The sequence below is a fragment of the Nerophis lumbriciformis genome, linkage group LG09, assembly GCF_033978685.3.
Source record: "Nerophis lumbriciformis linkage group LG09, RoL_Nlum_v2.1, whole genome shotgun sequence".
NCBI lineage: Eukaryota > Metazoa > Chordata > Actinopteri > Syngnathiformes > Syngnathidae > Nerophis > Nerophis lumbriciformis.
In genome coordinates, this window is record NC_084556.2 from 4,620,667 (window position 1) to 4,633,289 (window position 12,623).

Sequence of the window (12,623 nt, forward strand, 5' to 3'; positions counted from 1 at the left end):
ATAAGTAACTACGGTCTGGTCTTTTGAGTGAAATCCAGAAGCCACATTCAGCATTGGTACATCCCTTCAAGTGTGGGATAAGCACAGCGAAAAAAGCAAAACACTTGACAGTTGTTGTATGCACACTGTGTCGAGCGGAAATGGCCTATCATAGCAGCACAACGGCTATGAAGGAACATTTGAAAAGAAAACACCCGACAGCGTTCTTGCCATCACCATCAACTAGTCAATCGTCCGCGTGAGTATACGTTGTCATCATTACACAAAAACATGAATGTGTCATTTGTATCTGCGTTGTAAATTCATAAACTAAAACACTGTTTCGCTCTGAGAGGCGCGTTTGGCGTGCCTGTTCAGTGTTTACAATGACGCGCTCCTCTTTAACGCTAACGTTAACTAGTTGTGCAAATACCTTTTACAACATTAACAGTTACATATACTATGTACAAACCAACAATTAACTTTCACTTTAATCATACTATCATTGTTGCGTTATTAAGCAAAATAAGCAATACTTTTACTTTTGTTGAAATGTTTACACTGTTACAGAATATTTCCTTTTGCACTTTTTTGTATTGGATGTTTATCTTTATTTTTGCACATTTTAAAGCAAAATAAGCAATACTTTTACTTTTGAAATGCTTATACTATTGCAGAATATTAAGATTTGCACTGGATGTTTACTTTTATATTTGCACATTAAAAAGCAAATAAGCTACTTTTAATTTTGTTAAATGTTAAAAGTTTTAAATGTTTACATTGTTACAGAATATTTTGTCATGTTGTTGTCAATGTTGACTGAGTGGCCATACTTTTTTTTTTGTAAATAAAAGTGATGCCTTTTGAAAAAACTGGCCAACATTTATTTTTTCATCTTCATTTTAAATTAAAAAAATAATCGGTAAAAGGAAAAATAATCTATAGATTAATCGAAAAAAATAATCTATAGATTAATCGAAAAAAATAATCTATAGATTAACCGATTAATCGAAAAAATAATCTATAGATTAATCGATAGAAAAATAATCGTTAGCTGCAGCCTTAGTATGAAGTGTTAAGAATGTGCTCGTAGGTCAAAGGCAGGACTTTCTTCTACTACTACTACTACTACTACTACTACTACTGGTACCTCTACTGCATTATTTCTAGACATCTCCAGTGGGGCCAAACTTGGTTATTAGGAGCTAAAATGGTTGTGTCAGTTCATGCTTGATCTTCTCAAATGACCGCCTGTGGGGACTTTAGGGAGTGTTGCTTAAATCGGGAAGCTGTGACTGTAAAGCGGGACTGACAGGAGTCGACAAACACAGAAGAATGACACTCTGAGAGCACTTGGAACTTGGAAGCTGTTTTTTTCTTTTAGTACAACCAGAGATAGCGATGAGCTCCTGTGTATGGCCCGTGAATAAGACATTCAGTCGCCGATGAAAATCGTATAATAACTGAGACAGTGCCTTTTTCATGGGACTCTAGTTTGCAACGACAGTAATGAATTCATGACTATAACCTAGATATCTAGACAATCATCTCACGGAGATAAGAGGCTTTTTTCTGAAATATGTTTTCCTGCAACGCCCACTTGCTTATCTACATCTGCTGCTTTCAAGCCTCACTACTAAACAGGATTGAGCCTTGAAAGAACATTTCAACACAATTTATTGAAGCCAAAACTAGACTAGACCAAATTTGACCCTGGGGGTTATCATGAATTGGATTTCAAGTCAATCCTGCGACGCCTAATTTACGCTTTTGGTGTCATTGAACAGACAGTTTTTAATTAAGTTGAAAAATGGAAGCTGCAATGATTCATAATGAAGAAGTCACTATGCAAGGCACAGAACGCCAAAAGCACCCGAGTGTAGCAACTCTTTTATGGAATATATTACATATTGTGTAGCATTTGGCATGATCTAGAGTAGGGGTAGGGAACCTGTGGCTCTTTGGATGACCGCATCTGGTTCTCAGATAAATCTTAGCTGACATTGCTTAACACGGTAAGTAATGAATAATTCCGCTGGTAATCACAGTGTTAAAAATAACATTCAAAATATAAAACATTCTCATGCCTTATCAAAAATAAAGACCTGGAGAAAAATATATTAAATATGTATTACATTTTATTTTAAAATGTAACTGATTATAATCTTCTCACCTGTATTAAATGTTATTTTAAAATGTAACTGATTATAATCCCCTCACCTATCGAGGCAGAAAGGAAAGGAAATGTCAACACAACCATGGAAAACACTCAATGTAAACAAAATTCTTAACCCACATTAGATATTTAACAATAACCTAAAAAAGATAATGATAAGAAAATAGTGTAAGGAATATGTAAAAAAAAAAAATGCTTGAACTATAATAAAATAGGGCAAAGTGTGAAAACGTAAACCGAGAGAAACTTGAGAAGAATATTTTTTGCAGGTTTAGTGCCAGGAAGTTACGATTGTGTAATTTGGTCTGTTATTCTTATTTAGGTATGGAAAGGAATTACTTATGTGGACCAAATTACTATTATTTTGGAGTAGCACATTTGTTATATTTTGTTCATTGAGTCACAGACATATTAATACAGTCCTCCACTTAAGTTTCTACCTGTTGTTTCTGTATGACTGAATAGGGAACGGACGAGGGTTGAAGAGAGGTGAGCGCCGCTATAGACGACAGTCTGTTTTAAAAAAAATCCCCAAAACATCCATATAGTATTCCTGTTTTATCGTCATTTACTTTGCGCAACCAACCTTGATTGTTGATATTGTTACCTGGTTGTCTGTTAGCATGTCCCTCCTATTGTTCAGTGATCACTTCTTGTTTTGCTTGGTTACCAGAGCGCAAGTGCCTTTTTTTTAATGCAACCAACCTTGCTTGGTAACTTTGTTTCTTCCGATCCCTCCAAAAAAATCAAACTACCGTATTTTTCTGATTATAAATCGCAGTTTTTTTCATAGTTTGGCCGTGGGTGCGACATATACTCCGGAGCGACTTATGTGGGAAATTAACACATTACCGTAAAATGTCAAATATTATTTATCTCATTCGCGTAAGAGACAAAGCAAACTGCAGCAATCGTCACACACACGTCAGCAATCGTCACTCACACGTCAACCAATAAGAATTTGGCGGGGGAGGGGCATGGCAGAAGTGCATTGTGGGTCATGAGATGCTAACTGCTATATGCTACTGCCGTAGCTATTAAAATGGATCACATCAACATTGGCGGTAACTTATAAAAACTGAGAAGGGCTAAACTAAAATGGCACCGAAAAGGAAATCATATACTGCAGATTACAAGCTGGACGTAGTGAAATATGCAGCAGAGAACGGCAATCGAGCAGCAGAAAGAAAGGAAACGGTGCATACCAGAGGCGACACCGGGGAAGAAGATTTCATCGGATTTAGCGATCGGGAGTGACAGATTGTTTGGTAAACGTATAGCATGTTCTATATGTTATAGTTATTTGAATGACTCTTACCATAATATGTTACGTTAACATACCAGGCACGTTCTCAGTTGGTTATTTATGCCTCATATAACGTACACTTATTCAGCCTGTTGTTCACTATTCTTTATTTATTTTAAATTGCCTTTCAAATGTCTATTCTTGGTGTTGGGTTTTATCAAATAAATTTCCCCCAAAAATGCGACTTATACTCTAGTGCGATTTATGTTTTTTCCCTTCTTTATTGTGCATTTTCGGCCAGTGCGACATATACTCCGGAGCGACTTGTAGTCCGAAAAATACGGTATCAAATGTCTTATTGAGCGCATTTATTTATTGATATCGATTGAGTCTCTCGCTATATTTCTTGATATTGTTTTATGGGCCCAACCCTATAATCTAGTCTAAAATCATCTGTCGCTTTGCTCTTTTTAAGAACCTATTGCCAAACTGTGTGTGTGTGTGTGTGTGTGTGTGTGTGTGTGTGTGTGTGTGTGTGTGTGTGTGTGTGTGTGTGTGTGTGTGTGTGTGTGTGTGTGGGGGTTCATAAAAATCCCCTGAAGAGCAGAGAAACCTGCGAAACAGGCTTGTAGGGATGAAATAGCCTCTGTGTTTTTTATATATATATGTATATGCAGCCCTTTGAGACACTTGTGATTAAGGGCTATATGCAGCTGGGATAGGTTCCAGCGACCCCGAAGGGAATAAGCGGTAGAAAATGGATGGATGGAAATAAACATTGATTGATATATATATACATACGCACGTGTGTTGTGAGTGAGTGTGCACGCACATTTTCTACCGCTTGTCTCTCTGAGGGTTGCTGGAGTCTATCCCAGCTGCATTTGGGCGGAAGGCGGGGGACACCATAGACAAGTCTCCATCTAATGGCAGGCGTGCGTGCATATGTATGTGTAAATAACATGTATGTATGACAAGAGTGCTCTGTTTTTTTTAGGAACTTGGTTAGTTTTATATGCTCTGTTGTCATGTCTTATGGAGTTAATTGTTCGTCCTTAAAGGGAACGTGTTTTAATAATTTATACTGTTTCCTTTGGCCTACCGACAGATACTACATTGCCCTACACAGTGTACACCAGACCTAAATTGTTCAAGAGGCAACATTTCTAGAAAGCTAAAGACCACAGGGCTAGACTTCTCCTTTCACTCCTATTTTGAGAACCAGCATTCTATGTATTGGACATTTTGTTTTTGGTCTATTTCTTTTGTCAGAGTTACATATAAAAATCGCCCTCTTATGCGAAATTCCTTTCAAGAGGTTAAAATGTTAATGCAATGATCTGCCACACTGGTCCAAGTTCCTCCTTACAGGATCAATCTTGTGTTTTTATTATATTTTTTTTTTGCTGCAAAAATGTAAGTCTCTTCCAATTTTTGAACTGAACTGGCCGCAAGTTGAATAGCCCTGGTTGCTTTTCTGTATCAACGTCAATGAGACAGACGAATAAAGTCCTCCAGACAGTGTTTTGCCTTCATAGAAACCGTCTGAGCCATAACAGATTATCACGCAAATATGTCCTTTCTACAGAGCATCTCTGCAAACTCTCTCGACAGGAGACGCTTGTCATCAGCTTCCTTTTGTTCCAAGCCAACTTAAACAAAGGACATACTGTAGCTCGGTTTCGCAGGAAATGTGCCTTTTTTGTTGAGGAGCAAGCAGCTTTGCATGCAATATCTTGATTATTTAGGAAGCACCCTTGTCAACACGTCAAACATGCTACGCAGTGCGATCTAGATGATACGTTCAGTACAAAGCAGGACCCTTGTTTTGAAAACCAAGCCCACATTTAAAGCAGAACCCATCTAGCATTCGGGATGTTCCGATCAGGGTTTTTTATGCTGCCTATTCCGATACTGATCATTCATGAGTGACATCGGCCGATACCGATCATATGTATTAAATGTACATTTTTCAATGTATTTATGAGTGCTATTGGTAGTGTAACAATATAAACATATGTGAACTTGTTACTTATTTTAATTCATTATATACAATTATTTAATAAAAAAAAAGAGTACAAAATAATTAAACAAAAACTACTATCTACTACTCTTAAAATCATTTGTTTTTTGGCCATCTTCTGGGAATTATTTTTTTTAAACATTAACAAAAAGAACATGTCATTGATTTGTGAAAATAAAAATATTCACCTACGGGTAAACTCTCTAGTATCATATACTGATACTACCCTTGGTATCAACACTACTAATTTATGGATAAGCTGCCCTCTCCTTATGTGTTGTGTACTGACTGCCACAATGCTGACACACCAACTGTTGCTGTTATGTTATTCTCTCTCTACACTCGTATTGATTTAATTGTTAATTTCCTGTTAATAACTGCTTACTTTCTGCTGTAATGTGGTTTCATCTACACTTCTTAAACTTTACAAGCCACTTATTTTTTGGTGTCGTTTCAAGCTAGTTTAGCTATTAGCATGCCTGCTCATAGCTTGCTTTCTGTGTTTAATCGGTTAGGCTACTAAGATAAGATACTAATAAATGCAGTTAATTTTTTTTCTAAAATAGAGGTTATTGTTATCTTAAAGGAACGTCTCTACACTGTGTATGGAAATACCTAATTAGCTGCCAGCTTGTCAGCTTGGGGACTAAGAATAAATACAGTGTCAGTCAGAGGGGAACATGATCGGCATTAAAAGACATTAATCGGCATTGGCCGATCACATACTTTTTCACGAATATCAGCCGATACTGATCGCCAGTATTCTGACAATCACTTTTAAAAAGTAATTAATTATAGTTACTTGTTACTTTACCAAAAAAGTAATTGAATTATTAATGGAATTACTCATTAATAAATGTAATTATTTACTAGGGAAAGTATTTAACGTTACTTTAAAAAAAAAAAATTTTTAATTTCTGACATGCAGTTGAGATGTTTCATATGAGGGTCCACTGTGCATGTGTGTGCTTTTTAAAATGTGGCGTCTATTGCCTAGTGACGTCATCGAGGATGTTTTTGTTTTTTTTCCATTTATTCGTTTCTTCAGGCAATGACATAAAAAAAGTACAAGGTAGACAACACGTAATAACAAATTAATATAATGCAAAAGGTAATGTACAGTTTGTACGCATGATGGAGTTGTGTGTTAGCTTTAGCAGTTAGCAGCGACAGACTGCAGTTTGTCGACTCTGATGCCAGCTCTTTTGAAACGTTTCACCAGATTGTGTTGCCTCTGGCTAATAAATAGTTTGAATGTGTTTCGATGGCTGTCATATCTTCTTGTCATTGATTTGTTGTTCATTATTCCCATTGTGTGCATATGCTTATGATGTTGTCTGCTGTGTTACAGTGTGATGGTGCCTCTTCCTATTTGATATCAAGTATATTTTAGTGCGATGCTGCTTGATAATTCAGGACCTAAAAGTAATTAATTAGATTACTCGTTAATAGTAAAAACTAACCCCATTATTATTAGAGGTGGCGGAAGTAATCCATTTTTAGTTGCATGGCAATTCGGACATGGAGGATTATCGAATCGATTACCGTATTTTCCGCACTATAAGGCGCACCGGATTATTAGCCGCACCTTCTATGAATTACATATTTCATAATTTTGTCCACCAATAAGCCGCCCCGGACTAAAAGCCGCGCCTACGCTGCGCTAAAGTGAATGTCAAAAAAACGCTGCGCTAAAGTGAATGTCAAAAAAACAGTCAGATAGTTCAGTCAAACTTTAATAATATATTGAAAACCAGCGTTCTAACAACTCTGTCCCAAAATGTACGCAAATGTGCAATCACAAACATAGTAAAATTCAAAATGGTGTAGAGCAATAAATAGCAACATAATGTTGCTCGAACGTTAATGTCACAACACACAAAATAAACATAGCGCTCACCTTCTGAAGTTATTCTTCATTCGTAAATCCTTCGAATTCTTCGTCTTCGGTGTCCGAATTGAAAAGTTGCGCAAGCGTGGGATCCAAAAATGGCCGGTTCCGTCTCGTAGAAGTCATCGGGAGTCAGTGTCGCTGTTGTTGTGCAGCAGTTCTGTGAATCCTGCCTTCCGGAAAGCTCGGACCACAGTTGTGACCGAAACTATCTGCCCAGGCATTTACGATCCACTGGCAGATGTTGGCGTATGTCGTCCGGCGCTATCTGCCCGTCTTAGTGAAGGTGTGTTCGCCTTCGGAGCTGTGTGAAAAAAGCCACCCGGCCTCTTCGCGTAAACTTCCCTTAACCACTCGCTCATCTTTTCTTCATCCATCCATCCCTTCGAGTTAGCTTTTATGATGACGCCGGCTGGAAAGGTCTCTTTTGGATGGGTGGAAGTTAGCATGGCAAGCTAGAACCACAGTGAAGGATGACTCCTCATTCCCTGTGGTGCGAATATTCACCGTACGTGCTCCCGTTCCACAGTGCAGTTCACAGGAATATCAGTTGCTGTGAAATACGGTAGTAATCCGTGTGCGGATGGAGAGATTGCGTCTTTTTATGATCCGGATCCTTGTCGCGTAGTAGGAGCCATTTTGTGGTCTTTACAGATGTAAACAGGAAATGAAACGTACGGTGATATCCGCGCGTTTTTTCTTCTTCTTCCGGGGGCGGGTGAAGCGCTTCCTGTTCTATGGGGGCGGGTGAAGCGCTTCCTGTTCTATGGGGGCGGGTGCTTTCCTTGGCGGTTGCTTGCGTAGAAGAAGAAGCGCTTCCTGTTCTACCGGGAAAAAAGATGGCGGCTGTTTACCGAAGTTGCGAGACCGAAACTTTATGAAAATGAATCGTAATAAAGCGCACCGGGTTATTAGGCGCACTGTCAGCTTTTGAGAAAAATTGTGGTTTTTAGGTGCGCCTTATAGTGCGGAAAATACGGTAGTAAACATCCATCCATCCATCCATTTCCTACCGCTTATCAATAATCTAATTATTTATTGTAAATAAAGTAATGCAGACAGTTCTAAAATTTGGCTGACTACAGCGAACCACCTCACCGAGAGATCCGACCAGCTCCTTTACTATCTGGCACTTATGGTCCAGTTTTGCACACATTTTTATTAATTTAATAAATTTTGGAATTAATTTAACTGTTTCTTATTTCAAATGATTTTTTTTTAAAGTTGCAAGTGATAAACACTTATTTAGTGAAACAAAAATAAATGTAATACTGCATCAATATACATAAACTAAAGAAGCATCAGTAATCGATTTTTAATCGAATCGTAATAGAATTGTGAGGTGCCCAAAGATTCCCACCTCTAGTTATTATTGCTGATCAATCAACACATCCCTAGTTTATATATCAGCACTCACATCTGGATCCAAAATGCAACGGACGGGGTTACTCTTTTGCCTGTGCGTTATAGGCACCAGCTACTCACTCACGCAATTTTGTGAAAATTGGTGATGTGATGTTGTGTAGCAAACATTCCCCTTGGCTAATAATGGACTGTGAGATTGTAGAGGGCAGTTTGAAACCCATCATCGAGGACGGCGTTGACCTCTCTGTGCTGTGTAGTGGAAAAACGGTCATGGTTTTCTGGCGATTCAGGCCTCGCCGGGGGCACTGTCAAGGTGCTCCAGCCTGTTAACAGTAATCAGTTGGGGCAGCTTGCAGTGACGCTAACACGCAGACAACAAGCTTCTGTGGGCTCGTTCAGGTCACGCCATCTCACATCCTGATTAGTTAAGTTAGTTTTTTTTTTGTCTTTTTCTTTCAGTTTCAGGAACTTCAAGTGGACAGGGAGATGCTGCTGGCGTCCAATAGGAGCGTGGCCGACGAGAGCCTGACTCGACGGCCCCGCCTTAATAACGGCAAACTCCAGTTGGCGGACAAATACAAGCAACTGTCCAAGCTGGCGTCCACTTGTTATGAAAAACACAGTCAACTTGGTGAGTTTAGAGAGGGGGGATGGAGGTTGTTTTAAGTCCGCGTCAGATGCCTGTGGAAATAGTATTTAACTAGATGGTTCTGGGGTCACTTTTTTTTAGAAAGCTAAAAACTTGATGTCTGACGTCTCTCGTCTATATATTGCAGCTAGTCAAAGATCCTATATAAGAGTGTTTTTTTTGTTTTAAGGAACTATAGTTAAAAAAATAATGACCCAAGATCTTATGCAAGACTATACAACTCATCTGTTTTTATGAGCCTACTGCCAATAATGGTAGTCAAAGGTCCTCTTTCTGACAGGAGAATTCCGCTGTTTTTAAAGACTTAATGCAAAAAGCTACTCAAAGATCCTCAATATGACAGGAACACTCCTATTGTTGGTGACCTACTGCAAAGATCCTCTGTATTGACAAATGTGATCTATTGCAAAAATCCTCTATATTGACATAAGTATATTGACTGCAAATATCCTCCGTGTAGACCTACTGCAAATATCCTTACAAATATCTTCTATATCAGGGTTGTCCAAAGTGTGGCCCGGGAGCCATTCTTGGTCATCAGCAAGTTTTATTAGACCGTAACATGTTCTAAAAAATGTTGTTGATTTATTATTAATGACGTATATAAAATTTAACACTAACAACTATTTGTTTTGTCACTTATAACACACAAGCTGAGATAACAATGTTTTTGTTTGTATAAATAGCTTAGCATATGCTGAGAACATATGTAATACACAAAATGTATCAAAGAATTCTTTCATTTTTGGTTATGTTTGCCCTCGGTCCAAAAAGTTTGGACACCCCTGCTCTATATAGACTACGGAAGGGCCCAGGGCCCACTCGAATATTAACAATGAATTGGTGATCTTCATCTTGATTTTAATGATATTCAAAAATGATATCTAACCTACTTAGTTTAACAGGATGCAGGTCAAATGATATAAAACCATGTGTTAATCACATATACTATTAAGGCTTAGGTCAGGCTGATTACAAAAATAATTATTAATCAATTATATTGAAAAAGAAGGGACTCATGAAAACTGATTTAAAAAAACAAAACATTTTCATACAATTACGCAGTGCTAAAATAAATACACTCTAACTAAATAATATTATGTAATGAAAATATTGTTTCTTAAACGGTCAATACATTTTAAGTACAAATGAAAATAGAGCTTCACCAATTTTGGCGTTATTTTTGCGCTTAAGAAACTTCCCTATGACTTCAGCGCCAGACTTCACACTACACTGTCTTGTTCGAGTTAAACACACCACACAAGGTCTGCGTTTTGTTCAGAAGCTAACAAAAATAATCGAATAAATGATCAAATTTAAAAGATGGTTTGACAAAAACAGACTATCTTTGAATTTCAGTAATACTAAGATAATGCTATTCGGTAACGGCAGAAGAGAATGTCAAACAAAAATACAAATAGACAGAATAGACATTGAAAGAGTAAAAGAAACCACATTTTGGGTGTAACATTAGATTATAGTGAATCAATAAAGTTTAAAAGTCTAAAAGCACAGGATACATTAGAGGCAGCCACCACAGTTGACATACTTGTGTTTTAGTCTGTATCAGAAAATATTGAAAATGCATCAATTTGACAAAAAAAAAATCCCGATTGACTTGAACCATTTGATGCTGAAAAATAAAATTTTAAAACTCAATAATAAATTATAATTGATCAGAGACATTAACACTTGGACCTACAAAACAAAAAATAATAAAACAATTTGTGCTGATTTAAAAAAAAAAAATCCCATATAAAGAACTCCAGGATTAATGGCTACAATGACCACATTTTGTCGTGCACATCTTTTTCGAAGCAGGGTTTGAAATATGATACTGATAAAGCATTGTAGCATTGAACAGTTTGTTTTGTTTTTTGTTTTTTCTCTTTCTTTGGGTGGCATCGTTGGGATATAAACAAAAAATATATTATTTCGACATTTAGGGCAGACAATAGATGTATGATGTATGCAAATATGATGTAATAGCTAGGAATGTCTGATGCTGGATGTCAAAAAATAAATTACAAAAAAAAAAAAAAAAAAATTATAAACACAGTTTGAACAGTAACAGTGTTTGGATATAGGGAAATACAATAGGGATGTCCCGATCCGATATTTGGATCGGATCGGCCGCCGATATTTGCAAAAAAATGCGTATCGGCAAGGCATGGGAAAATGCCGATCCAGATTAAAAAAAACTCCGGTCCGTGTTTTCCAATGCACCGATTTAAATAATATATTCCACTTTTCTGCTGCTCCCTAATTTCCGTTCCGCATTTTCCAGCACACCTTCAACACATCCACAGGTTTGTGGATTCTCACGCAAGACACGCAGTTGCTTTTAGCTGCTGGCATTACACGACAGGCTCTTCTCACTCTTTCCTGTCTGTCTTTCTCACAGACAGCAAGCGCACCTTCTTACACACATCACATACTGTCACGACATACGTCACATACGTATACGTCCTCACGGAGCAGAGAGGTAGCAGCATGCTAACGTTAGCTGTGATGCTAGCGCAGCCGGGGTAGCAAACTTCCCTCTAGGGTGTGCGCCTGTGCAATTGCGCACTGCAAATCTATGCCATGCACAAAATCAAATAAAAAAATAAGCACATAACAATTTTCGACACACTGACGCGCCAGAGAAAACAGTTTTAGTCATCATTGTTAAAATATTGTAAGGTCTGTCGAGACGCTTATCTCCATTCGGTGCCACACGTCCACACCATCAAAATGCAGAGGCAAAAATTTCCAGATCAACACCGTATGAAAAAATTTGTGATTTTTTTAGTTGTGATTTCCCTCTCTGCATGAAAGTTTAAAAGTAGCATATATTAATGCAGTATGAAGAAGAATGTTTTAATGTAGACACATAGAATCATCAAACTGCTGTGATTATATGCATCGAGTGTTCATTCAAGGCTAAGGCAAAATATCCAGATATATATCGTGTATCGCAATATGGCCTTAAAATATCGCAATATTAAAAAAAGGCCATATCGCCCAGCCCTAGTTCAATGATGCCACTTCTGTTTGTCATGTATAATTTTGTCTATTTTGTGTTTATCCTTGAATAAACAGGTCAGTTTCTTGTTACCAACCATTGTGTATTATTCAAACTCCCCTAATTCAGCTGGCTAGTTGTTATCAAGAGTACTAAAACCCTTTTCAACATGATTCTGACAACTAAGTAGGCTAAATAACTTTAAACTTTAATACATGCTCGGATAGGCCAGTATCGGTCAGTATCGGTATCGGTCAGTATCGGTATCGGATCAGAAGTGCAAAAAC

The 12,623-nt window shown here is 37.6% G+C and overlaps 1 protein-coding gene across 1 annotated transcript in view; it reads left to right on the top strand.

Moving 5' to 3' along the window:
- vps37d (VPS37D subunit of ESCRT-I) overlaps positions 1-12,623 on the top strand; it is a 64,059-nt gene that overhangs the window by 13,960 nt on the left and 37,476 nt on the right. The window contains exon 2 of the mRNA XM_061962764.2: positions 9,140-9,311. Within this exon, the coding sequence (XP_061818748.2) occupies positions 9,140-9,311 (172 nt within the window). The remainder of the gene's footprint in view (positions 1-9,139; positions 9,312-12,623) is intronic.